At 44.6% G+C, this 26,597-nt stretch overlaps 1 protein-coding gene across 6 annotated transcripts in view; it reads right to left on the reverse strand.

Annotated features, from left to right (window-relative positions):
* MAP2K4 (mitogen-activated protein kinase kinase 4) overlaps positions 1–26,597 on the reverse strand; it is a 201,001-nt gene that overhangs the window by 93,973 nt on the left and 80,431 nt on the right. For all 6 annotated transcript variants that reach the window (XM_090059218.1, XM_090059219.1, XM_090059220.1 and 3 more), the window contains one exon: positions 16,792–16,894. In XM_090059218.1, coding sequence (XP_089915344.1) covers positions 16,792–16,894 — 103 coding nt within the window. The remainder of the gene's footprint in view (positions 1–16,791; positions 16,895–26,597) is intronic.

A 26,597-nucleotide genomic window follows, 5' to 3' on the forward strand; every position in this document is an offset into this window, starting at 1 on the left:
GTACATCAATGACATCTTCAGCATATGGACATGTGGGAAGAAATTTCTAGAGAAATTCCAGAATTTTAATAACTGCCACCCCTCCATCAAACCGACTCTTGTATAATCCACCCAGCAAATTAATTTCTTGAACACCACGCTCAAACTTTACAGTGGCTACATTATCACAATAACATATCAGAAACCAACTGACCAGTACAGCTACCACCAATCCCTCTGACTGGACTGCACTCCTTAGGGAACTGGAGCAGGGATTCCTACACTTAAATTATAACGCCAAAACTCAGATCAACAGAACCACAGCCACACCATACTCTGACAGGCTACAGTACCAACTACAAGGACAAAAGAGTCCCTTCTTGTTGTCACTTACAGCCCCCTGTCTGAACACCTTGGATACATCATTAATGCTCTCCAGTGCCTCCTGGAAAATGACAACCATTGCAAGGTAATCTTGGGGAACAAGTCTGTCCTGGCTTACAGGCATTCCCTCCCAGTCTCTCTAGTAACAGACTACCTACCTCCAATTCTTACTAAGCCACCAAGCCTTAATCAAGACCCAGATGCGGGTCTGTGTCTCTTCATCAACCCAGACTACAATATCACTGGACCAAACAACACAGATGATAACTTACGTGGTTCATTCACCTGCTCTTCTAATAATGTCATATACATCACCACCTGCTTATAATACCTGTCTGTTGTCTACATTGGACAGATAATGTGATCCCTATGTGAAAGAAAGAATAAATATCAGTTTGACACTTCCCAAAAGACATGAAGGCCTGTGGCAAAACATTTTAACTTCCCTTGAACTAACCTAACCTCAGAGAAAATGTTCTTAAACAACAAAACTTTAAAAACCAACTGGAATGTAGAACTGCAGAATGAGAAATCACCCACAGACTGAACTGTGTTAACCACAATCTCAGCAGAGACTTATCCAATTATCTGGACTAGCTTTTAACTCCTGTGCCCCTGGGTGGATTAAATTATTTCTTTATCATTTTTGATCTCTTCAGCACATCTTTGCCTGTCTCAACAGTGCCCACTCCCCTTATCCTTTTCACCCCTTTTCCTAGCCTTTGTATTTAGTACCCCTGTTCTCTACAAGTCAATTCATAGGAGCTGATGAAGTAGACTGTCACCCACAAACGCATATGTGTTTCTGAATGAGTTAAGTCTCTCAGGTGCCCTCCCCAGCCTTCTGCCCCACCAGGACAGTCAATCTAGCAGGAAAAGTAGAGGCTTTCACTTGGCGTCACTGCTTTTAATACACTCACTCTTATCTACAACAGATCTGAACTTCCATCTTACACCTGGTCTGTAAGCACCCTACAAATGGGGAAAATGTATTCGGGTGACTTTATACCATGAAGCACACTGACCCCGGGGGAGTAACAATTAATAACAAGATGAGAATCTTCTCGCATGCCTAGGGTATTTGTTTCATTTAACCAGATGTGCTAAATGTAAAAGCTAAATTGCGTCTCTTCCTGCTGTCAGGGCAGGACTACCTTTTCTAACTACAACTGCCCATTCACATCAGGTAACAGTTGCATTATTATAGTGCACTGGACACACACTAGACAATGTGATTTCTGTTTGGAGTAGAACTACAGTTATGGCAGCAGAAGCAGCAAGTGACATTTACCAGAAGATAGTCCAGTAGAGCAAAATGTATTCTCATGCTTAAACTTCACTGTAACAGGAAAGAACCCCTTTGGACAGGGGGCTGGACTCGATCTCCCGAGGTCCCTTCCAGCCCTAATGTCTATGAAATCTATGAAATTCAGCTCCGTTCTTCAGCTCAGGAGTGGATGGTTGGGCTTTTTGCTAATCCAGAAACTGCAGGAAGCTCTGACACTTAGTGTTAGGAAGGAGGAATCTCAACATTTTTAAGCATGAGTTCTTATCAATTTAATTCTCTTGTGACTATCTGATAAATTATTATAATCACAATGAATATATTTCCCCCCTATTCTCTCCCAGTTTATTTAGTTTAAGTGAAATTTGCAAAAGATAATGGCAATAGAAACATAGTTAACAGTAGTTGCTTTTTAAAATCTCATCCTGTGTGCCTTTTGCAACACTTTGTATAAGAGCATATATACCACTGTCACATATGAACATCTCCTGTGAGATTCAGCCAGTAACAGAAGCAAAGAAGAAAACAAGAAAAAGTACTAGTACTGTTACAAAAGTAGGTATAAAATACAGGCTGATGCAGAACTTGAGTCTACTTGTACTTTGTCATAGAGTTAATGGTGTCCCTTGAAAATTTCTCTTTGACAAATTAGGAGAGTGCTTTACATCTAAAAACCTGACAACTTATAAGAGTTACAGAACTGTGATTACTTATCTAACTTGATTTGCACATTCCTTCTGCACACAAGCAAGCAGCGGCTTACAAAGCAGAGGTATATTTTTAAAAACTATTTTAAACACTCGTTTCCATTTTTGTGAAGTCTTAAATTATCTTTAAATACAAATACAAAGATGCTTCTCACATTTGATGCACTATGGATTCTTTTCCTCAGCCCTGAAATGCTGAAAGGAAAATTCCCTAATCTTCATGTGAAACAGAGTTCTCAAATCATCTTTTTCATTAGACAACACAAGTTTGTGACAGCAGCATTCTCTTAGAAAGAAAGCAGGTGCTAACATGGAATATGATAGAAGAGTTCCATGTAAACAGACATCCAAAGGAGGCAAAGCCAGTCCAACTGTTTGTTGTTTTGTGCAGCTCTGAAGTGGACAACATAAAAAAAATAATTTCACTTCTACTTTTTTCTTTTCTTTATGAATAGAATAAACTGTCAGCCTACAAACTTGCTCCATAGTCCCTTTGGAAACACTTGTTTTCTATCTGTTCTATCTCATGAGCTGTCCATCAGTGTAAAGTCGAGGCATTTAACTTTTCTACACAGAATGTTTATACAAGACACAGTTTTACACTAAGTACTTTTTAAGCTCAACCAACCTATTGCAATGCATTATGAGAATTTTCTTCACCCCACCATTCATAAACTCATCAAACAGGCAAAATCTTGAGCATGCTATTGAGAACAGATCCTGGATGAAGTAGGGATATCAATTCTCCCAAACTCGGTTCCAGAAAGAACAATAAGTAAAGTTAGCTGTGCGAGTCTAAAGTCAGGTAGAAGGTAGGGCAGAGTAGCACCTTAGAGACTAACTGGCTCAGAAAGACATAAGTTTTCGTACGCAACAATTTCCTTCACTGGATACAACAAATGGACTCCATTCATAACGTCTGATAAAGGAGATTTGCCTGCAAACGCTTGTGCCTCTCTAAATCAGTTAGTCCTTACAGCTATAGTTCTTAACCATTTTAGATTCAAGGCACCACTTGGAAAATGCCAGCTCTCAGTTTTCACCCATTTTTTGACTACAGGAAAACAATGGAGTAATTCTTCTGTTGCAAAGAACTCTAAAAGATCACAGTAGGCCAGAATGATTTTATCACTATGAATTACAACTTGAAATCTCTGGATTTATCTTGTGAGTCACATTTGTACACTTAACATTTTGTGGCACCCTGTGGCATCTTTGAAAGGATCTCAAGGCACCCCAGGCTGTCACAGCAGCTTGGTTGAGAGTCACTGCTCTAAGGTGCTACCCTGCCTTTAGAAAGAACAATGATAATGAAGTCAGTATATAGACTCTTAAATGTTTCCTTTTCCAACATGATAGGGCCTAAGGAAGCAACATGAAGATTTGCATGCCAAGCCTTTAACAACAACAAAAATTTTTGTCAATTCACTTAGATTACTGAAGATGAATTCACTTTTGCTTGGTCTTCCTCTCTCTGACAGCTAAAAGTAACTTCACTTTTTTCCTCTACTATCAAACATACAATCAGCTTCAACTTGACCAGTCTAACACCAATTTAATTGTGCAATGAAGTGAACAGAGTTCCCTTTAGCTCGCTACATCCTAAACTACATAGTAAGTAATTAAATTCAGCAGTTTTACTTTTTTCTCCATACTTCATGTATTCCTTTGGTACTGAAAGAGGAAACTGTACCAGACACTTCTTGAGTCAATAAGTACCCAATTGTCTTTCACCTGGCAGAAATGCCAGGGTTGTGTCAGTCTCCAGGACAAAAATGGGATTAATGCTACAACCTATAACCAAGGTATTATTATTTAAGATAATCATTGCAAAGTCAAAATTCCACCCATGAAATATCTGAGTTTTGACTTCTGTGACAGAGGCTGACTACCTCCTACTGTAGAAGCAGGCCACCATTTCCAGAATAACTGAAAGAAAGATCGTATGGTCCTGAGATTAAGGTTGATGTCTGAGCGTTAAATGGTCCAGGTTCATTTTGCTACCTCACCACAGAATTCCTAAGGTACAAATGAACAAATCCTCTAGCCTTTATGACTCAATTCCACATCTACAAAATGAGATATATACTTCCTTAACCCAGTGCAGTTTACAAGGATAAATAATCTAATGACTGTGAAACACTCAGATGCTGTGGTAATTAGAATCAGATAAGTATCTAAAATCAGATTACAGAAGATTTGGGCACCTAAATATAAGTGACCTGATTTCCAAGAATACTGTTCATCCCTGAATCCCACTGAAATGAAGAGGCTGCAGAAGCTCAGCACCTTTGAAAATCAGTTCATACTCCTCTGCCTAACACAGATTTAGAATCTTCAAAGCTTTGTGACCGTGAGAAAAGTAATGTAAGGATATCTTTCACTTGACTGGATGTCCCTGACAAACAATCTTTAGAACCATGAACTGTGCAGTGGGCAATATCACCTAAAACACAATTAAGGTTATCCAGTACTTTAGCAATAGGTCTAGATACTAAATCTATTACAAGTGATAATACCTGCTAGTATCAGAGAAAGGCCATAACTCCCATCAGTTTAGTTTTGTGACACTAAAAAGAAACCATAAAAAAACTGAAAGAAGAAAGTCAATCAGTGCACAGCTAAGAGTTAGAGATATATGGGGCCAGAAGAAAGAAAATAAACCAGAAGATGTTGTTCAGTAAAAAATGGCTGCTGCCCTAGAAAAATGGGGGTCCTGTGTTTTAGCCTGGACCGTTGCTCCCAGTGGGAAACAAACCTCCACACTTGTCTCAACCTACTGTATCCAATGAATATTTAATGCAAGGTGGAGTGGCTCAACTTCAAGGCAGTGGCTGAAGAGCTAACTAGTTAATCCCTAATCGTATAGACTAATAGTATGGGACCTGCCTGTGGAGTAGGATCACAAAATGTAAGCGCTAAAAATAGCAGTTATGTGGCTGTATAACTGTCATTTGGGCATGTAAAGTGAAACAGGATTCTGCACAAAGTGCTACTGAACGTGTCTAGGCTAAAAAAAAAAAAAAAAACACTTGCAGAACAGATATCAAGAGTTGCTCAGTTTGCTATAGGACAATAACACTTATGGCAAATTGTTGGCAGCCTTGACCACTTTCAGGGGGCTTGGGCTAAGCTACAGAAGTTTGGCTCACAGACAGCTTCAAAGCCTGTTTCTGAGTGACCAAAGATTGAACCTTTGCAGATGTTATAACTAGCCTGGTTAGCAAAAGAAAGAAAGCATTGGCATGTCCAACTGCTAAACCTACAATGAGATCAAATTAAACACACTAGGGGCCCATCTATAGGAGACGCTAAGTGCACAGTAGGCTAATTCTATGGCGCACTAGTGTGCCACAGCAAAAGCCATGCTAATGTACAGTAGTATTAGTCTACTGTGTATTAACATCACTAAAATACTGTACTTGAGAAGGGTCTAGGGCAGGGGTGGGCAAAATGCAGCCTGCCAGGCCATTCTATCCGGCCCATGGGGCTCCTAAAAAATTCAGAAAATTAATATTTATCTGTCCCTGGCTGCCTGTCATGCAGCCCTCAATGGTTTGCCAAAGCTCAGTAGGACAGAAATAATTGCTGGCCCCTGCACTGGGGGTACACACAGGAATGCAGGGATGGAGCACCACCACACATCATTCTCTGCTACTGCGCTGCCTGCCCAGCCAAACATGGGGGAAGCTCACACATGCGCATCAGCCACCACTCTGCATTCAGCCATGCTCTACCCTACCCCTTCCCCCACCGCGTCTGTCCACCGGGGGTATGCTGATCCAAAAAGGTTGAAAATCCATGATATAGATGTACACGTATACACAGAGCTTAGCTTATTTAGCTAAGTTAGTATTTGTTGTAACAGAGACTCAAGCGGGAGCCCTGTTACTGAGATAGTTTCAGGCAAGGATGACCTGAGTATGCACCCTGCCAGGTGAAGGGGGTTACACATCAGGGAAGGGGCAGGATAATTAGCCCACCACGGCTAGTATAAATCCGGCAGCGGGGCAAACACATTTCGCCTTTGGGCACTGGAAGATGGACGAGGGACCATTGCAACCTTGGAAGGAGGAAGAAGAGAAGCCTAATCTGTGATCTAGAGGGAAGTCAGGACCTCAGGACTCCGGAAAACATGGCAGGTCAGCTACAAGCTGAAATACTCCCCTGGAAACCACAACTACTCTGGTGAGTGCGGGGAAAGATGGCGGGGCTCTGGGAAGTGGTCCAGCAGGGAACCCTGAGAGGTAGAGAGTCTCTGCGAGAGGGCTCAGGTGCAGGAGCTAGACAGGGCCACCAGCTTATCAGGACAACTAAGACGCCAAAATCGGCGATTCAGATGGTGAGGGAGCAGCAGGGGCAGCTCCCAGCACAAGATGCAAAAGATGCGGGAAACGCACTCTGTCCGTAAGGCATTTAGCACCAGAGACCACAGTAATTACAAAGTGTTCCCCAGGCATCTGGCACTGAGTCTCCTTATCAGCAGCATGAAATGGCCTCGCTAACGAGGTAATAGCAAAGATATTGTTACAATACAGACTCCAGTTGTGCAAATAAAGGCTACTCTGTGACAGTTTGCTACCTGGGTGGCATTGGTGATTCCTTGTTCCGATATCATCACTGAATCTCTGTCCTTTTTCCTTTCTAAGTCATGGCAGGCAAGTCCAGAGGGCGATGAAGCTAGGCTTGATCTGCTCTCACAGTTGTGTTTAATATAATCAAATTAATTAAAAATAGCCTTTTCTATATTTGTGCTGCTGCTTAGATAAGTTGTAAAAACAAAACAACCTTGTCAATGAAGTCCAAAAACCAAGGCAAAAATAAGAGAGGACAAGTGGCAAGCAACATTCCACTATGGTGGGGGAAGAAGGTGAAGAATTTTCCCTTCTAAGACTGTATTTTCACAAGGGTATTAATCCTGTCTGATTGCCAGTTCCCAAGAGCATAGAAATAACTGATTCCTTAGGAACAGGAAGGCATTAGGGCAGGCAGGATGGAGGGAGGGAAGAGCAAGGAGAAGAGGAGGAGCAAGGGGTAAGGAAAAACTAGTACCTCTAGCTAGTCTGCTCCCTCTCCCAGCACACCAGCTGCAGAGAGCTGGGAAAGCCCATCGCCTGCTGCTACTGCCCATGGCTTCACATGGGCTGTGCTGTCTGATGGGGCTTGCCTGTGCCTCCTCCTTCCCCGCAACACCCTATCAAAAACCACAGGGAGGAGCTCCCAAAGCAGCTGTGTCCAAGTGGGTTCTCATAAGGTCCCTGTCTCCCTGCACTGCTCCAGGCAGACAGCTGCAGGTCCTCCCCCATGGCAGGGAAGAGTAGGGCAGAGCAGCTGCCAGCAGGTGCCCTCCCCCATCCCCACTACAGCCTAGGTGCGTGTTATTAGGTAACCTTTTAACCAATATAATTGGAGAAGCTTAAATGGATAATTTTAATACTATATTTAGATCCCTAATATCTAAATCACTACATTTAAAATTATTCTTCTAAATTTATTTAACTGAAAAATTCCTTTCTAAAAACTCTAATGAGAGCCAGATGTAGTGCAGACAAATGCTATGCAATATCCTTCTACACAGGACTGTCAACCATGGCTCACAGCAGTCTTCTTTATATTACTATTACTTAATCTTTAAAAAAGTAAATAGTAATAGTAAAAAAAGTAAATACTGAGCATCACTTGCAAGTCAAGGAAAAAAGATATAAAGAAGACTGCCCTATTTGAAAGCTTTTCTAAGCATCTCAGCCATGAAGCTGGTCTAATTAAAGATATGACCAACAAAAATTCTTGCCTCTTGCAAGTCAAAGGAAGTAATTTTTCCACTCTGTTTCAGCACAAGAAAGACCTCACATGGAGTATTATGTCCTGGTTTGGGAAGCACACTTCAAGAAATACAAAGATAAATTGGAAGAGCGCAGAGGAGAAAAACAGAAATGATTAGAGGTCTAGAAAGCACGATCTACAAAGAAAGGTAGGAAAAACTGGTATTATTTAGTTTAAAGAAGAGAAGACTGAAATGGATTTGATAACAGTCTTCAAATACCTGACGGGTGATTATAGAAGATGGTGATAGAGTATACTCTGTGGCCTCAGGGGCAGAGCAAGGAATAACAGTCTTAAATTACATCAAGGAAAATTTAGGCTTGAGATTAGGAAGGAATCTCTTACTATGAGGTTGATTAAGCACCGGAACAGATTATATACAGAAGTTGTGGGATCTCCATCTTTGGATGTTTTTAAGAGCAGGCTAGATAAACACCTGCCTCAGATGGTTTAGACATGGATCCTGTCTTGAGCAAAGGGTTCGACTGGATGACCTCCCAAGGTTCTTTCCAACCCTATTTTTCAGTGATTCTGTAACTAACAAGAATTTGGGTAAGTCAACTAAGTTTATTTGACATGTGACCTAAATCCTGTTTGAATACAGAATACAGAAGATAAAGCATCATCCTTTTCATTAGAGCTCTACTTACAAATGATTTAGAAAGAGGAATTAAACTGATTGTTAAATCCAGCAGATCAATAAGTTATAACCAGCTTATAACCATCCTTTATAATTATTTTTAATGGGCTAGGTTAGCACAAGCACTAAGGCACATAGCTGACAGCCTGGAAGTCGCAAGTTTGAGGCCATAGCAGAAGTACTCACAGTGCAGCCTATTAGATTCCAATGAAATCTGTGAATTCTGCTAAATACCTTAACACGAGGACATGAAAAAGGAAAGGAACTATTTCTAATAGATCCTACCAGTGTGCTTATAACAATCTGTAACACATCTACTACTTCTGTTTCTACCATACAAATAATATTAAATATTTATCAGCCCTTAGTAAGATAGTAATATAACCTTAACATGAAGTGTATTTGTAAAAGAATTGTATACTGCACATAATTTCCACTATTTGTCTGCTTCAGGATCTCCATTCAGGATACCATTTAATATGTTTAAAGTTAAATATGTTGTGCTCAAATGATTTCCTGAATTTGGATAGACTTAAGAAGACATTTAAACGATTTCTTGAATTGGAGCCTCATCTATCACTCATATGACCTACAGATTGTGTTTTTCTAACAAGAACTTTATTCCCAAGGAGCAGAAAAGTTTTTTCTCATGTGTAGATGAGCTCTATCTGATGCAAGAAGCCTAGGAGCTAATGAGAGGTAAAGTGCTGCTCGACCTGGTACTGGCAATGGGGGACGGCCTAATCAGCGACCTAACGATTAAAGGGAAGCTGGGTTACAGTGACCACAAGCTAATCACCTTCACCATCTGCCGTAAAGCTGGCAAGTCAATCAGCAATACAGAAGTCCTCGACTTCATGAAAGCTGACTTTGACAAGCTCAGAAGGCTTGTCAGTGAAGCCCTAAAGGACCACAACCCAAAGGGAAGGGGAGTTCAGGATGAGTGGTTGCTCCTCAAGGGAGCAATCCTGGATGCACAAGCAAAGTCTATCCCATCTCGGAGGAAAGGCAGCAAAAGGGCACAGCAACCCCCATTGGCTCTGCAGGGAACTAGGGGACCTCCTGCATCTAAAAAAAAAGACCTACAAAGGAGGGAGGACTGGATCCACCTCCAAGGAGGAATATGCTGCACTGGTCCAGTCCTGCAGGGAACAAACCAGGAAAGCCAACGCTGCAACTGAACTCCAACTAGCTGAAGTGCATCCATAGATACTTCTCAAGCAAATCCTAGGACATAATTCTCCTTTGGTGAGGCCGCAGCTGGAGTACTGTGTCCAGTTTTAGGCCCCACAATTCAAAAAGGATGGGGAGAAGCTTGAGAGAGTCCAGAGGAGAGGCACGCACATGATCAGAGGTCAGGAAAACAGACCTTACGAGGACAGGCTGAGAGCCAGGGGACTCTTCAGCCTGGAAAAGCGCAGGCTCAGGGGTGATCTGATGGCCACCTATAAGTTTATCAGGGGTGTTCACCAGGATCCGGGGGAAAGTCTGTTCACCAGAACGCCCCAAGGGATGATAAGATTGAACAGTCACAAACTCCTGCATGACCGTTTCAGGCTGGACATAAGGAAGAACTTCTTTACTGTCCGAGCCCCCAAGGTTTGGAATAGACTGCCGCCAGAGGTAGTTCAAACACCTACCTTGAATACATTCAAGAGAAATTTGGATGTCTATCTTACTGGGATCCTATGACCCCTGCTTACTTCCTGCCCTGGGACACGGTGCTCAACTCGATGATCTTCCGAGATCTCCTTCCAGCCCTAATATCTATGGAATCTATGAAAATTAACTGAAGAGTTACACTGGACAGACCCAGCCTTGCACTGCGAACTGTATTTATATATAAAGAAACTGCTTAACTACAGAAGACAAAATTCATCACAGTCATTACGTTTGATGGCGCTAGGCCATGGACAAACATACATTTGAAACACTACAAATTCCCTCCAATTTCACATGCTTCCAATTTGGAGAGCTTCAGAGCTGCAGAGATGTATGGTCTCCATTTCCAGAGCACTGCAAAACTGACACACTGGAATGCAGCAGCCAGGGGCCTCACTATAGGGTTAATCAGAGCTACAGCTTCATTCCCTCTCACCCCCAAATGAGAATGGGGGAGAACAGGGAGGACACCCAGTTAGTGCTCAGCCAGTGTGCTACCAATTCAAGACTCCAAGAGGCTTGCAAGGAATACTTCTCTCCAGTCCCATGGCTGGAAATCAGGAATCCTTGCCTCCTGGTCTCTGGAACTAGGAGTTTACAGAGACGGGAGCTTAAGAGCCTTGCAGTGATTCCTGCTTTCCAGCCTTGGGGCTGACTTTCCACCTCTGGAGATGGTCAAGGATGGCTAAGTGCACTGGAGAGCGCTATGAAATCCTGGAGAACCAAGCAACCCCCCTTCAAGAGGAAGTGCTTTAAAGACAACATTCCTCAATTTGGGGGAATCATTCTGTTAAACTTCAGCTTCTTTTTAAGTACTTCTATGGCTGTGAACATCTGTACACCCACTGTTGGGAGTTCTCCAAAGGTGCGTGGAGTGTTTCTAACATTACATCTGTACAGGGCCTTATTCTGGTTCAAACATTATATCTGTACAAGGCCGTACTCTGCTCTGAATAAATCACATAGGAACTTATTTATTCTGACGGGGCTGGCAGTTGTTCAAAAGCATAAGAGAAAAACAACCGTATACACCAAGATATCCATATCATGCTCCTAAAATGGGTATGATAATCATGGCCACTTTGGGGGTTGAACAAACAAACAATTCTTCTGAGGCTTCATTAAGTGGTCAGGCCCCTGGTCCAACAGCTAAATATAGTGGTCAGAACTTCCTCCAGAAATTAGTCATAAATCCTGTATACTGAACGCCATCATGGAATGCTACACAATTGTCTCCCCCAGCACAGGACATCATATTAAAGCAGCCACATACATTATCTAGAACAAGGTCAGCTACTGGACCGATTTCTCAGCAGTCCCAAATTCAGAGCTACAGGCCCTTTATTCAGGAGGAAGTACATTTTACAATATCTATAGCCCAAAAATAAAAACAAAATCCACAGCAATATCAGCCCATGGATGTACAACTGAAATAACTGATACCTCTAACAGCAACCACCTACTCTATCCACTTACATTACAGGAGCCTGACAAATGAGCCACACACTATGATGTAATGTTTAAATCTGGGTTCTGTTGGACTGAGTAAGGTCTAGAGCAGGGGCAGGCAAAATACGGACCATGGGCTGGATCTGGCCCGCCAAGGCATTCTGTTCAGCCTGCAAGAGCTCCCTTGGCCCTACCTGGCCCAGATATGGGGGGCACCCTGGGCCATGGTGCATGCAGCCAGTCCCACTGCCTCTGGGCATGCAGTGGGGCTGGGGCAGCATGGCAGCTGGACTCCAGTTCCTGGAAGGCAGGGAGCTGCATCTGGAGTGGGCAGGGCTTCAGATCAACACTGCAGGGCAGCGATGGCATGGGGTAGGGCTCAGGGCAGAACCATGATCTGCTCCTTGCGTGCCCATATTTGTAGAACCAGTGCCCATGACAGGGACATGTTGGGAGTAGATCACGGCTCTGTCCCTGGCCCCAATTCTGTGCTGTCACCACCCCTTGATCCCCACCCCTACCTGCCCATCCTGCTCCCAGATACCACTTCCCACCCACCTGCAGCACCAACCCATCTGCCCACATGGGTCCTAGCTGGTTTCCATGAAGACCCCAGTATTGCTGGGTGGTGACAGCATGAGATGAGGCCCTGGGCAGAGCCATAATTTGCTCCCCACATAACCCTGCAAGTGAAACCAGCAGCTATGACAGGAATGTGTGGGGAGGGGATTGTGGCTCTGCCCCAGGCTCTGGCCCTTTACTGTCACTGCCCCATGATCCCGATCCCAGCCTTGGCACTGGCCCTACACGCCCTGCTCCTGGATGCCACTTCCTGCCCACTCACAGCCCCATCACACCCATTCACAGCGGACACTTAAGGAATTTTGGTGAGCTATTGTTGGGGGGGAGGGCAGGGGCAGGAGGCTGACCGAGCCCATGAGAGCTCACTAAAACCCCCTAAGTGGCACTCTGGCCAAAACAATTGCCCACCCCTGATCTGGAGCAAAGGACCTTCTGACGACTGCTATTAATGTAGTGTTATACCAAGATATCACACAGAGGTGGTGTTTTACAGAGCCAGGTCCAAATCAGTTGTGGCTCTTATTATTAAATCTCAGCCAAAGCCACCCTGAGTCTGTTTCCTATTTAAAGGTCATCTAACCCCCTCCCCCCCTTGATTTTAATAGAAGCTCTAATTAAGACAATATTTAAAGTAAAATTCTGGCTCCATTCAAGTCAATGGGAATGTTGTACCAACAACAAACAGTAGGGCCAAGATTTTACCACGGTTTTCTGAAGTGAAGAATTGCCCTTGTCCATTGAGTTGGTATTTTTGTGCATTAGGGCTTGTGATCCTGCTGTATCAAATTTACACTGGGAAGCAGAAGAAAGTTTCTAAACACCAGATCAGAGAGGTTCTGGAATGACTTTCCAGTAAGAGATACAGCAACAAAAAAAATTAGTTTTGCAATGGAGTTTGGTAAATGTGAAGGGGCTTATATAATATGCTGCCTGCAATAAAGCAGGAATGAACCTGACAGCGTAATGAATGGGTCTTTATATTCCTAAATCCCTACTGAAAATAGGATTTAGGGGCCTTTGACATCTTTCCTGAAATCACATAATGAAGCTCTCTTCTTCCCAGAAAATTACCCTAAAATTAGATGTTTATTTAGCATTATACAAAATGAATGGTAATAGAATGTACTGAAGCAAGCAGCTTTGTAAGTATTGTGGAAGCCTGACTTGGTCAGATGTGCAAGTGCACCTCAATACCTACTTCAAGTGCCTCTCCCTGATCCTGTTCAGCCCATGAACATTGCTTCTCCTCTGCCTCAGAACTTTAGAAACTAAAACAGCCCCTGGCTCAGGTTTAACTCCAATGGCATTTTTTACACTAGTTCCCTTTTCTACAACAGAAAGTATATTATCATCTTTTATTAAGATAACAGAAATTGCTCACAGGCATGCAAAAAGCACTAAAGGGATCAAAACTCTGTCTGACTGTATTTTACTTTGTCAAGCAGCGTGAGACCACTCCTATTTTGGATGAAATGGAATGGCTTTCAGCCATCCTTATATTTAAGAGTTCTGGCTACCAAAGACTGCAAGATTCAAGCAGCAGGTCAGTAGCAGCATTTGGTTCAATACTGAGAATATCTCTCTGCATTACATATGACAGTGACTGAAAGCCACTGATGGTCATTTCTGCCCTGTGGGACATACTTTGGCCATCTCTTCCACAGTGGTTTCTTTGTATCAGTAGCAGAATTTCTATGAAGACTTCCACCCACCTAACTAAAGACCTAACAGAACAGAAAGCCCCATTTTATTATTCTGCTTTCCACTTACATAATTAAGAAACCACAATTTCTTACCTGAAAAATCCACCAATCCAGCCTGATCAGTTCCCCGATCATAACCTGTCAATCAAGCAGAATACAGCTAATAGGCAATTTACATCTTGTGACATCAGTTGGTCACTGCTAACAGCTTCCTCTCAGCTTCCCCTAAGTTACTTCCAGAGAAGAAAAAGGCAAAAGAATAATTTGACAACCACAAACTCTGCCCTTCAGGAGACATACAATGGGACAGCCCCCGGATTGGTGGATCCAAGTCACAGAAACCTAAATTTCATGTAAGAAATTAACTTCTCTGTATCTTCAGATCCACCCATCTGGACCAATAGGATCTATTCAACATATTCATCAAGGATAGGGGGGTCAGCATTTCTGGGCTGAGCCAGTGCTTAACACTTCAACCAAAGACAAAGCTGCAAAAAACCAAACCACTCAATCCCCAGGGCTGGAGGAAGAGGAAGTAACTTAGTAAAGATAGAACTACCTGGGTTCAAAACAGACATCTATGTGCCTGAGCTAGACGGTTTGAAATATCCAGCTCAAATCAATCACCCAGAACGGCGTCTTGCCAAGAGAGGAAAACCATCCCAACTCATCTCAGAGACCAGAGGGAGAGCTACGGAGTCAAAGTCACACCAACATCTAAAGAAGCATGGATCTGTGGGTAAGAAGTATGATACAAAGACATGTATGCTGTCTTTGAGAAACAGTACCCCAAAAGGACAACAATAAAAAGCACGAGGGTAAAAAAATGTATCTGAGCTTGCCAAAACTCTGCATAGTACGAAACAAACCAGTCACACTAATTAAATGAGGTTAAGCTACAGAAATGAGCTAGTCCACCCTTCAGAGATCGCTATTGTGGCTTCTCTCCTCCACGAAGAATTCGTATGCATTCACATCACACCATCTTCACTCTCTGCTAATTTAACAGATACTGTATCCGATTCAGAACTTTACCAAACTCACTGCTCCAGAGAGCCGACTGCCCTAGAGGATGCCCCAGTCTCCAATCCCTGTCACAACTGCAGATCCCATGTAATTAGATTGGCGCTTACTAAAGGGCAACGTCACAAGTCACTTGAATAAATACAGATGTTGTTGCTTCCGAAAGAAGATTTCTCCATGCTAGAGCGGTCTCATTAATCAATGAGCGACTCCAAGACGGAGACCACTAGAGGTAGATACATTGTGGAAAGAAATTATGCCTGATGGCTAAATGTGCTAACTAAAACTAAATTTCTCATAACTGGGGGAGGAAAGAAGGATGGGGAACCTGAGGGAGGAAAGGCTCCAAGGCACAGCCCTTTGGAAATAGTTTTAGGGAGTAGAGAAAAACGCTGACAAACCAGAAAATCCTGAAAACCACCAGTAGTCAAGGCAAACAACCTGTGTTTAAAAAGAGAGAGACAGTGACTCCTTATATGAGGGAGACTGGAAGGAGAATGTGTTGGAAATATGAATGGATCTGGGAGGATGATGGGCTTTAGATCTGCTGAAGTGCTCACATGAACTCATTACATTTTGTAGACATGAGCACTAATGAAGTGGGTCTTGGAAACATTTATAATTCAGTTAAAACTTGTCTGAAAAGCTCCAGAACAGGGGAGCTACCAGAAATAGGAACTAAAAAATACATCTCCAGGAAGCAGAAAACATTGAGCTGAAGGGATATGTCATTAACACATATAGGAAAGCAGCATACTAAAACCAAGAACACCACTAGAGTGTAAGAGCACCACAGACAGCGGGAAAAAACATCACGAGGGAGCTCTCCAAGACGTACTACTGGCAAAATTCTTTTAAAATCTGGTAAGGAAACCTGGAGAGGAAAAACTGTCACCCTAACTGGGTTTTGCCACACAGACTGTGGATGGGTCACCCATCAATCTAGATTGGTGGATCTGATGATACAAAGCTAATGTTTTCTGTGACGTTGTATTATGTTTAATGTCAGGAACATGTAAATGTATTCCATTTACATTCACACTTTACACAGAACTATGCCCAACTATCTAGCTTGGAAATTTAGAGAGGCCTAGTCACTAAAACTCCATGAGTTCTAGATTTTGACAGAATTTTACACTCCTCTGTCAGTTATTTTTCATTTTAGTGCTAAAAGATGCATTATAGTTACAAATCTCTCACAAACACACACAGAAACAAGAAACTTATTTCTAAAAAAGGTACTAAAGCACTGAATAAAGAGACAGAAAAATGACAGTGAAAAAGTCTGGAGATTAAGTACAGGCATAATGTGTGCATCAACCACAAATGACCACTCTACATTCAATTCTGAAATGCAGCAACCTTAGCTTATGATAGTAAGAGTCCTAGCTTATCCTCTGCTAATTTAGAAAAAAATATATGGAAGCCAAACTAGCATTTTTGAGCAGTCTACCACGTAAATGTAGTAGTGAAATTGCTTTCAAAACAACACTACATTCTAGATGAATAATTGCAGAATTGTGCCATTAGTGAAGCCTTTGGTTTTATACTCACATGTGTGGATTTTGGAAGGGAACTCCAGAAGTATTCAAAGTAAACCTTGCTGTGGACTTGAAAGGTGGGTTTGCAAAATTCAATTTCAGCGCTTTGCGTTTACCTGGGAAGCAATGAACACAAAGAAAATATTTCGTGAACAACAGAATATCCTGATCTGACAGCATCTGGGATTAGCTGAAAGGTAGAGAAGGGAATATAAGAAAGGGGAAATGTGTTTTACATTAGCATTAACCACACAACTGCAGTGAAAAGAGGAGTGGGTATAGTCAGGGCTGTTGGTAAATGAGAAGGTATAACAGGGGATGCATTACCCTACACGTTCTGTTGTTCCTTGAAGCACCTACTACCTGCCACTGTCAGGGAAAGAATACTAAATTAGCTCCACTTTTCGTTTAACCGAAAATAACAGTTTGTAAAACTAAACGGGGCATCATAATCCTCAACAACCATATTTTCTCATGTACAACATGCACCCTTTTTCATATAGAAGGCATCAGAACCGGTCAGCACACTATGGCCCTTGACATGTTACAGTTAAGATGGGATAAACGGGTTAATCATGCCCAGCCACACATTCAATTTAAGGCATGATAATACAGTAAATGCACCACAAAATTATTCCACATGCAGTATACAGTGTATAATAACTTTGTGGCTCATTCATATCATGCCTGAAACTGAACATCTGGCCAGGTGGGGCTGGCCCATGAGAGATCCTGACCCTCAGCTGAGAATCCAGCATGGGGCTGCCCCAAGGTCTGAAACACAGGTATCCCCTATGCAGGTGGGCTGAGGGCAGAATCATTTCCTAAAACCCAGACCCCCACCTGAGCATGGAGGCAGATGGGGAGCACAGTAAGCTCACATCAGGGAAAGTCTCACCAATCTTGGGCTCACTGCACCCCAGGATGCACGTGCAGGTGGGCTGCACACATGGTTTCTGATATTCTCAGTGCCTGGAAACTGTGAGATCAAGGAGTCACTCTCTGATTTTGAAGTCCACATGCATAAAACTGCCTAACTGCACACACAATTTTTAAAGGTCCCAGCACAATGGGACATCAGGTTAGGGGAAATGCTTTCCAACCCCAGGGTCCCTGTGCTCTGTGTGCCATGTGCTGCCAGATCCCTGTGTCTAAGGTCCCTGTGTCTAAGGATGAGTAAACACCACTTCTGACCCTCAGCTGGGGCCAGAGACCAGCCTGGGGCCAGCTCCAGACCTCAATTGAGTCCTCAACCCCAAAATAACAATTAGCTGATTACTGGCAACTTGCTGGGGAGGGAGGCGCTGGGTCATGATCCTGGGTCTCTTTGGCATCAGCAAATCAGGCATGATTGGGATCTAATTCCCAACCTCAAAATTGCACATCCTGCTGTGGCATGGCAGGAGGTCCAATTGTTTGCCATCTGACAGATCCAGGGAAAGAATTCTACCTGATCAACATATCAAAGAGTTACTCAACACAGCTCATGGACCCAGAGGGACAGCCTTCCATCTTCAGCTCCTTCTGTGCAAAAATAAACTTTATTTCCTACCTATGGGGACTTTTCACCATCTTGTACTACCCAGACTTTTCCCACAGCCTGACGAAGGGACTTTGATCCTGAAAGCTTGCAGAAAAGGACAAATTTTCTTGCCATTTTCCAGTTGGTCTAATAAAAGGGTAGATCCTATTGCATTTTAAACTGAATGCCTGTCAGTGGCCTATGTCCCAGTAGAACAGCTAGGCAGAAGCTTTCAGTGCCAGAGTACAGGTTAGTGATAAAACATCAGACCTAAGACAACACAAAAGAGGAACCTGAGGAGTTCCTCCATATACTTCCAAAGCACTGAAGGGGTGGATGCTCAAGAACCAAGTGCTGTTACTAGTATGCTTCCAAGCTTTAGGAGGATTTTCACAAGGCTACAAATTCTTGGAGCCAGAGGGATAAGGGAAATTTGACAAGCACCTCCTTACATCTCCCCCAGGGAACTGTCTTTGGGTTTTCACTCACTACAGAAGGATCCTTCTCTGGTACAGACATCAAGGAGGTTCTCTCAAAAGGAATCTTGTGCCCTTGAGGGTCTTCATCTAGCTGAGTCCAGTGCTCCAAATCAGATGCTGACCTCAAAAATGTACCCAGAAGATAAACCTAGGGTGCCTGCACACATCCCAGGGTTTAATCCTCATGAAATTAAATAGGTTTGTAACATTTAAACTTGTTTATTTTGGAGTGTTGTATCAGTGTTTGCACGCATTAGGTTTTTGAACGAATTAAGACTGGTCCCCAGCCAGCGCCGCAGGAGAATGAGACGGTCCCACGCTGCCCGCCTGGCCAGGGCCCCCCACCCCGTGCCCTGCCACACAGCTGTGAGAGCAGGGAGCTGGCACACAGCACAAGAAAAAAGAGAGAAAAAAAAGCAGAAGCAATTCAAAAGCAGTAGCAATTTGAAGGGGTGAACTGCAAAAAAGTTGCAGCACCATCTGGTGGACAAAGGCTTATTAAACGTCTTTGAGTGCCTTTGTGTTTGCACACAATGAATCCTTGGATGCAACGCTTTAATTCGTGACGAGCCAAACTAAACTACGTCTGAGAAGTTTAAGTTTAATGCACCAGAAAGATTTTTAAAGTGCCCAGAAAGCCTGCTTGTGCAAACAGTCATGCCACGGCAGTGCAAGAAAGGGCAAAAAAGTGACGTGTACAAATGCCCCTGGAGTCCAGCTTCATAGGCCTTCTAGGCCCAGGAAGTGACCAATTTACAAATTTGCACATTTTCCTGGAGATGCAAGTTCTTCCTAGATACCTAGCATGTCAATTCATCATAGGCATAGCCATGGCACAGAAAAGACATTTTGAAATCAGGCAACCTAGAAAAAGCCACGCCAACTTTCAAGTGAGCCCCATTGGAGTGCAGAGGGGAAAAAAAGGAGCCTTACACAATTAGAGAAGCCATGTGACACTGGCCAAGGGAGCCCTGGGTCTCACTGAGAAACTGACAGACAACAGAACAAAAAAGGAGAAGAGTAATAAGCTAAAATTGGTTTTAAAATATTTTTTTCCATACACATTTCCCAAAGACTTCTAAAATAAATGTGAGACCAATTATCACAGCATATTATTAACACTGAAAATTTAGCAGTACTCTTAGGAAAATTAGAAACCTACCTGTATAACAAGGAAATTCAGTTACAATAGTTAACATTAACTTTTGGAAGAGATATACATCTTTCTCCTAAACTAACTTTCTGCTACTCAATAGGGCTAGGATGAGAACTTGATGAGGACACGCTACCTATATCTGCTTGGTGGGGAAGTTGTTACACTTTTCTTTGAAGCATTTGTAATGGGCCACTCCTGAAGACAAGATCCAATCCAGCAACTGTGTATGTTCACATACTACTCCATCAGTGAAGGAGTGAACTAAGATTTAACAATAGTGTCATTTTTGGTGTAACCTGCCAAAAAGATATTCTCAATCTTACGCCACTGACTTTGCAATTATAAAACCTCTTTTGGTTTAATCCTAATAATTTCTCTCTTCTTAAACATAACAGAGACAACAGCTTCAGTTCTCACTACAGAAGCTCCAGGGACTTAAAATGCTTAATGACCCTGTAGGCAGACAAGATCCTTTAGGTAAATTTGATATTTTTTTTAAAGGTCACCAAACATTTTAAGACTTCCCTTATTTATGATCTTCAGGTTCTGCCCCTTCCATTGTGTGTGAGCATACCTGGGTGTTGATAGGTACTTAGCAGGTACTTTCTGATAGTGAAGCCTTTGTCCATTTTCCTGTAAATGGTGCCTAAAATCTGTTTTTAAACTATTACCTATGCTATCATACTTTTTATAACCTTGTAATTTAACAGAAAAGTATCAGAAAGACCTACAATGCTGCAAGTCTTGCTTCAGAAAAATCCTGACCAGTGCTTTCTTCAGTTTTACCCTTCCTATTTCAGGGTACTAGATTATAACAACATAACTGTAACATCTTAATTTCTATCTATAATAATTGTACATCTGAACATAACATTTGTCTTTGAAAGACATCATCATATACAGAAGATGCACAAGAAAGTACTAACATCTATCACACAAAATCTTCTCTTCTCAGCAGTAATTCCTACAATTTCAGTTACTTATCTTGACGTTAAGATTCCTCCCACTTCACTCATATCTTAGACTTTTCCTTCATATACTTCACTTACATTTCATTCTACTCATCTCTATTTTGATAATTTCCCAACACTTGCCAGGATTTTTTTTAATGATCTTTCATTAGCTCTGAATTTTCTGGGAATTTGAGTAGTGTAGGAACATAATCTGCAATACTTCTAGCCATCATCCAGAAGGAGAATCAAATGGATTACTACAACACCTTAGGTGCCAGGACAAAGAATGTGACAAAAAAAGCAAAATATATCCTGAGGAATGCCACAGGATGGAGAAGACTAAAGGTATAGATTAGAGGTTTCCAATCCCCAGGCTGCAGCCGGGTACTGGGCCACAGTGGCGATATGTAGGGGTGCACGTGCACAACCTGAGCGTGCTGGTGCACCCCCTGACAGCCAGCAGTCACCACTTAGGTGATGACGGGGGGCTGGCAGGAGCACCGGAGCCCCCCCTGCAAGCGCCGGCCAGGGAGTGGGGGTGCCAGGAGAAGCACTGCTGGCACTTCCAGGAGCACCACTGGCACTTCCAGGTGCCCTGGTCGTGCTTCCCAGTGAACACGCACTTTGGTGTGGGGCAATTTGTGCCACTTGGGGCAAACTGATCCTGCCCAGTTCCTCCTAGATCTGCAGCTAGGGGAAGCTAGAGGCTGGGGCCAGCACTTGTGCTGGTATAAAAATCTGCCCTGGCAAGCAGAGCAGAAGCTTCAGAGGCTCAGCCAGTTGGTATCTGGGGACACTAGCCCCTTGTGCCAGCTAGACTGCTGAACCAGCTCTAAACTAGAGGTGCCCTTGTACCCTCTACCCACTGCAGGAGTCTGGCAGTAGGGGCTGCTGCCTGGCTGTGATCTACTGCCACCTGCAACCGCATCTGCCCCCTTGGACCTGCAGCCCCATGGCTGCATGCCTGCCAGACCCAGATGGGGACCACACATCTACTTGGGCTGTGGTATGGGCACTGAAGCAGAGCCTCCTGCACTTCTGGACCAGCTGCTAGTGAGCCATGTCTGCACAGTTGGCCTTTGTATGGAAGTGCTGTCATGTCTTCTGGTGCCCCCACTCTGCCATTTAGGCAGCTATTGCCCAGAAGATAGGCTCATTGCAGTAGCCCACTTTGAACTGTCAAAGCATGTCCTGGCCCCAAATGGCCAAGTCAGCCACCTTTTCTGCCCTCCAACAAGGTCCCCAATGCTGGCTCATGGCAGGTTCCTCTGCCTGAGTCTCGCAACTTATCTCACCAGCACAGATCCTGGTGTTCAATGTTTAAAAATGGCAAATACTCTGATAAAAAGAACCCAAATTCTCCCATTAAAATGCTGAAAATCCATGTTCTTCTGCAATTAAAATGAAATGCCACTATATATAGAGAGATCAGTTGGGCAATGTTTTATTCATATATTTACATTTTTCCTACAATTTGGAAATCTATCAGTGCTTCTATCATCATAATAAAATTAATTCTAAATATCTATATACTTTTGCACTTGATTTTGGCCATGTCCCTGCCCCTCACTCCCAACTCACAGCCCCACCAGTGCCCCTCACTCCTGACCCATGGCTCCTGCCTGCCCCCACTAGTTCCCTCCCAACAGCAGCTCCATCCCAGCACCAGGACATGAGTCCAGCTGCAGCTGTCCCACCTACTGCTTTGTGGCTCTGAGCAGTGCCAGTCCTTATTGTTCTGCTCCCTGTGTCTGTGCCCAGGCCCCAGTAATCCCTATGCCATTCCTGGGAAGCCCTCACCTTAGGCTCAGGGACTGGGCTGGGCAAGCCCCTTCCCTTCCAGGCTGGCCTCCCCCTGCAGAGGCTGCTTTAGGGGGACAAAGGGACTCCAAGCCTGGCTTTGGCAGCCTGTCCTACCTGAAGTACTCCCCTATCCCCGACTCCCATTTCTCTCTCTCACACAACTGCTGCTGCCATCTCCACCCCTCCCCTAGCCCATCACATACCCAAGTGGTTCCTTGAACCAGGAGTCCCTCCTCATCCAGGCTGGGGCCATATGTCTGAGCAGGGCTTCAGTGTGGCATTTGTCCATGTAGCTGGGGCTCCTGCCAGCAGGTCCCGTCCCATCCCGTTTGGCAGGTGGGCATACAGGGTGTGAGATTTGTGGGGAGACGTGAGGTTTGGAGGGGAGGCATGCAAGGAGGGGACGTATGGGGTTTGCGGGGATTGTGGGTGGGTGTAGGGTGTGTGGGGCGTATGGGGTTTGTGGCAGGGTATATGAGTGTGGAGTTTGTGGGGGTAGTTGAGGGGTGTGGAGTTTGTGGATGAATTGTGGGGGGGGGGTTTGTGGACATGAGGGACTATGTGGGCGACTGTGGGGATGGGGAGGACTGCTCAGGAGGGGTGGGTCTGCTGCATGACTCCCCACATGGCGTACAGCCCCCCCCTCCCCCCAGCAGCAACAATCGTTGGGGTGCTCATAGCCCATTACTGTCAGAGCCCCCCTGCAGCCTGGCCCTAGCCACCTGGAACCCAGCACCATTTGTGTCACTTGGAACCAGCTCAAGCCGTCCCACTGGCGTGCACCCTTGGGCACTGGGCTGCTCTTGCTGTCACCCAGGGTTCTGCCACCACACACAGAAGCTGTGCACCCTTGGGCCCGGCTTGGTCCTGCCTGCATGCAGCTGGTCTGACCCAACAGCGCACAGGGCACATGGAAGCAGGACCTGGTCTAGCCCAAGGGTGCGCAACTTCTGCCTGTGGTGCCAGGGCCCCCGGGTGACAACAAAATCAGCCCAGTTCTGACCAAGGGCACACGCCAGCAGGCTGGCCCAGGATGGCTCCATGTGGCACAGGTAGTACCGGGTCCCAGGAGGCCAGGGCTACACCATGCTGCAGGGGGGTCTGCCAGTAGTGGGCTACAAACGCCCTGATGGATACCGCTGCTGCAGTGTGGGGAGTGGGGGGCTATGCACCATGTGGGGGGCAGAAAGGGACCCACTCCTCCCAAACAGTCCTCACAACCCCCACAGCTCCCTTCCATCCAGTCCCACCCAACCCCACTTACCTGAGACAAAGCCTGGGTTCAAGCCACTGCTGCAGCCTTGCCCTGCTCCTATTTGCCCCAGCATACTGAGGCAGCATGCTGGAGCAGCAGGGGAAGAAGGCAGGCAGGGAGACACTCTGGCTGGGTGCCAGAGCATCTCTTTACAGGACCCAGCCTCTGGTTGCTTCAGGGCATGCTCCAGAAGTGTGCCCTGTGCTGCTTTTTTCCAGTGTGTTTTTTTTTTGTTTTTTTTTAAATACTGGGATTTCCCAGGATCAAAATTAGAGTCCACGCTGCAAATATGCAGCACAGGGAACATTTTTCGTTCCCAGTGTGCCTCTTGTAGCATCTCAAACTGCATTGAGAAGCTGCAACAGGCACATGCTTGCTCATCTGGACGTGCCATCTGAGTTTATCTTGTGAATCATGTTGGTATGTCTAACAATGCTCACATGGCAACCTTGAAAGGTTCTCAGAGCACCCTGGTTCACAATCACAGGTACAGACAGACAAATCAGTCTGAGTGTTTTAAGGACAGAATCCTATTTCACTTTGCACATCTAAATGCAGCCACATAACTGCAGTTTTTAAGCACTTACAGTTTGGGATTCTTTTTCACCCTGAAGCATAATAGCACCACTCTTAGTGTAAACCTGCTGGAAATAAAATGAAGAAAAAGGTCACCCCATATTTTAGGGATGGTTACGGCACTTTCCTAGGGAGTAGGAGACGTACATTTTAGGCCTTCCTCACATCAAAGGGGTTTAAACCTACATTTCCTGCGTTCTAGCCAACTACCAGGCCACAGGCTAAGCATTATTCAGGGGGCCTCTCAGTCCTCCTCTTGAAGCTGATCCACTGTATCCTGTATTTAATATTAATTGCATGAAGTGGACAGATAGCAATGGGGAAATTTTGGCCCCAGGGTCCAAGCTAGAACACAAGGCTTTCTCCCATCCAGAACATCTCAATAAACCACACACCCTCCAGCTTTCCCTCTTCCTTCCTGTCCCCATATTTTCTCACTGTTGGCTGCTCAGTCACCTAACTTCAGAAAGACAGTACCGGATAATGTCTAACCTGTGGTTTGTGGTTTAAAGCACTTTATTAAGAAGCAGGAGATTGAGGTTCAAACCCATTCTGAGTAGGGGGGGCAACTCTTTCTTGCTGAGTAAGTGGTCTCATGACTAAACCAGGGCTGTGCAACTGGTGGGTTGAACTGGGCTAAACCAAAGTGCTCCATCCCTTCCACCCCCACAACTCCCTTCTGGGTGTTGTTTCCCCCATTGCTTGGGCAGCTGCTGCTTCCCCTTTGAGATTCCCTTCCCTCCTCCAGCGTGTGCTTTCTGTCCCTGCCCCCCAGTGCCATGCCTCCATATCCATGGGGCCTGGGGGATCCAGGTGGCCCCATGAGGCAAGGGAGGAGCTCCCACAGCAACAGGAAGTCCAGGTGCAGAGTGTGGGGTGGGCGTAGCCCTGGTCAAAGGATAGGGGGCACACAGCAGGGGAAGCACAGGGAAGACCATGCAGCAAGGGTGGGGGTGAGGGAAGTCCACGTACTGCACAGCCCCCGGGTTCATGTGGATGCACACCCCAACAGCTGAGAAGTTGGACAGCCCTGAGTTAAACCATGAGAGGGCCTGCTTCATCCCCTCTTCCTCCACCTGCTACAGCCTTTTGCCTGGTTACAATTCTGGGACTTAGGCAGCCTTGAAACATATGTCACTGTATACCTGTCCTTTCACAGCATAGCCCTTCCTGAGCATGCTCAGTGGGAACTTTCAGGCGTGCATGCCCAGAACTGAATCACAAACTGTGTAATTGCTAAAAGCCACTGGTACATGTCTGCATGCTTGCCTGTTAGGCACAGCGAGTGAAACAGCATTCTGCCCTAGGTCTCATCAAAGCGCTATAAAAACTGACAGATGACAAGTTCTAAAGACACATTAAACCACTCTAGATGTGCATGCCGCTTTAGACCTGTTTAAACTTCCTGGGACATGTCAAAACCACACCAAGAAAATCTAGTACTATTTTGAGCCAGTTCTCTTTGAACCAGTTCAATGCTTTGTGTAGACACAGAGCATTACATATCTAGTGTCTGGCTTCACTTCCCTGGATCCTTGGTGGGACCCCAGTCTCCTCTGAGGTGAAAAGGGGTGGGTAGACAGGTTTTGGGGGGAGGAGGGTTGTAGCCCCATTTGTGATGGGTGGGTAGATGGCTGTGCCCAACAGTAAATACCTGTTTATTTGAGGGGTGGGGGGGAAGGACAACAGTGCACTTGCACATGGGGCATTTATTAACTGTTAATTGTTCCTTACCCTCCCCTTCTGCACTCTTACAGCAGCCCTGCACACATCTCTATGCAATTGCTGGTGATGCAAGGTACCTGCGTGATTGGAAAAGCCAGGGAAGTTCTGGGAGAGGGTAGGAGAGGACCAGAGCACCTAGACCCTCGGGACAGCAAGCAGGGGTCCACACATACCTCACAACCCCACCACTGCAACCTCCTTCCCCAATACAGCATTGCAAGGTCTTAAATATGAAATTATCAAAATGGGAGCTCAAAATTATTGCATTTACTGAAAAACTATCCTAAAATGAAAACATATGCAAATAAGTTTTCTTCTTTATTACTTCATATTGCTCACTGTAAGATGCC

Source organism: Crocodylus siamensis, chromosome 8 (assembly GCF_052110815.1).
Source record: "Crocodylus siamensis isolate JL-2025a chromosome 8, ASM5211081v1, whole genome shotgun sequence".
In the NCBI taxonomy this organism is placed as follows: domain Eukaryota; kingdom Metazoa; phylum Chordata; order Crocodylia; family Crocodylidae; genus Crocodylus; species Crocodylus siamensis.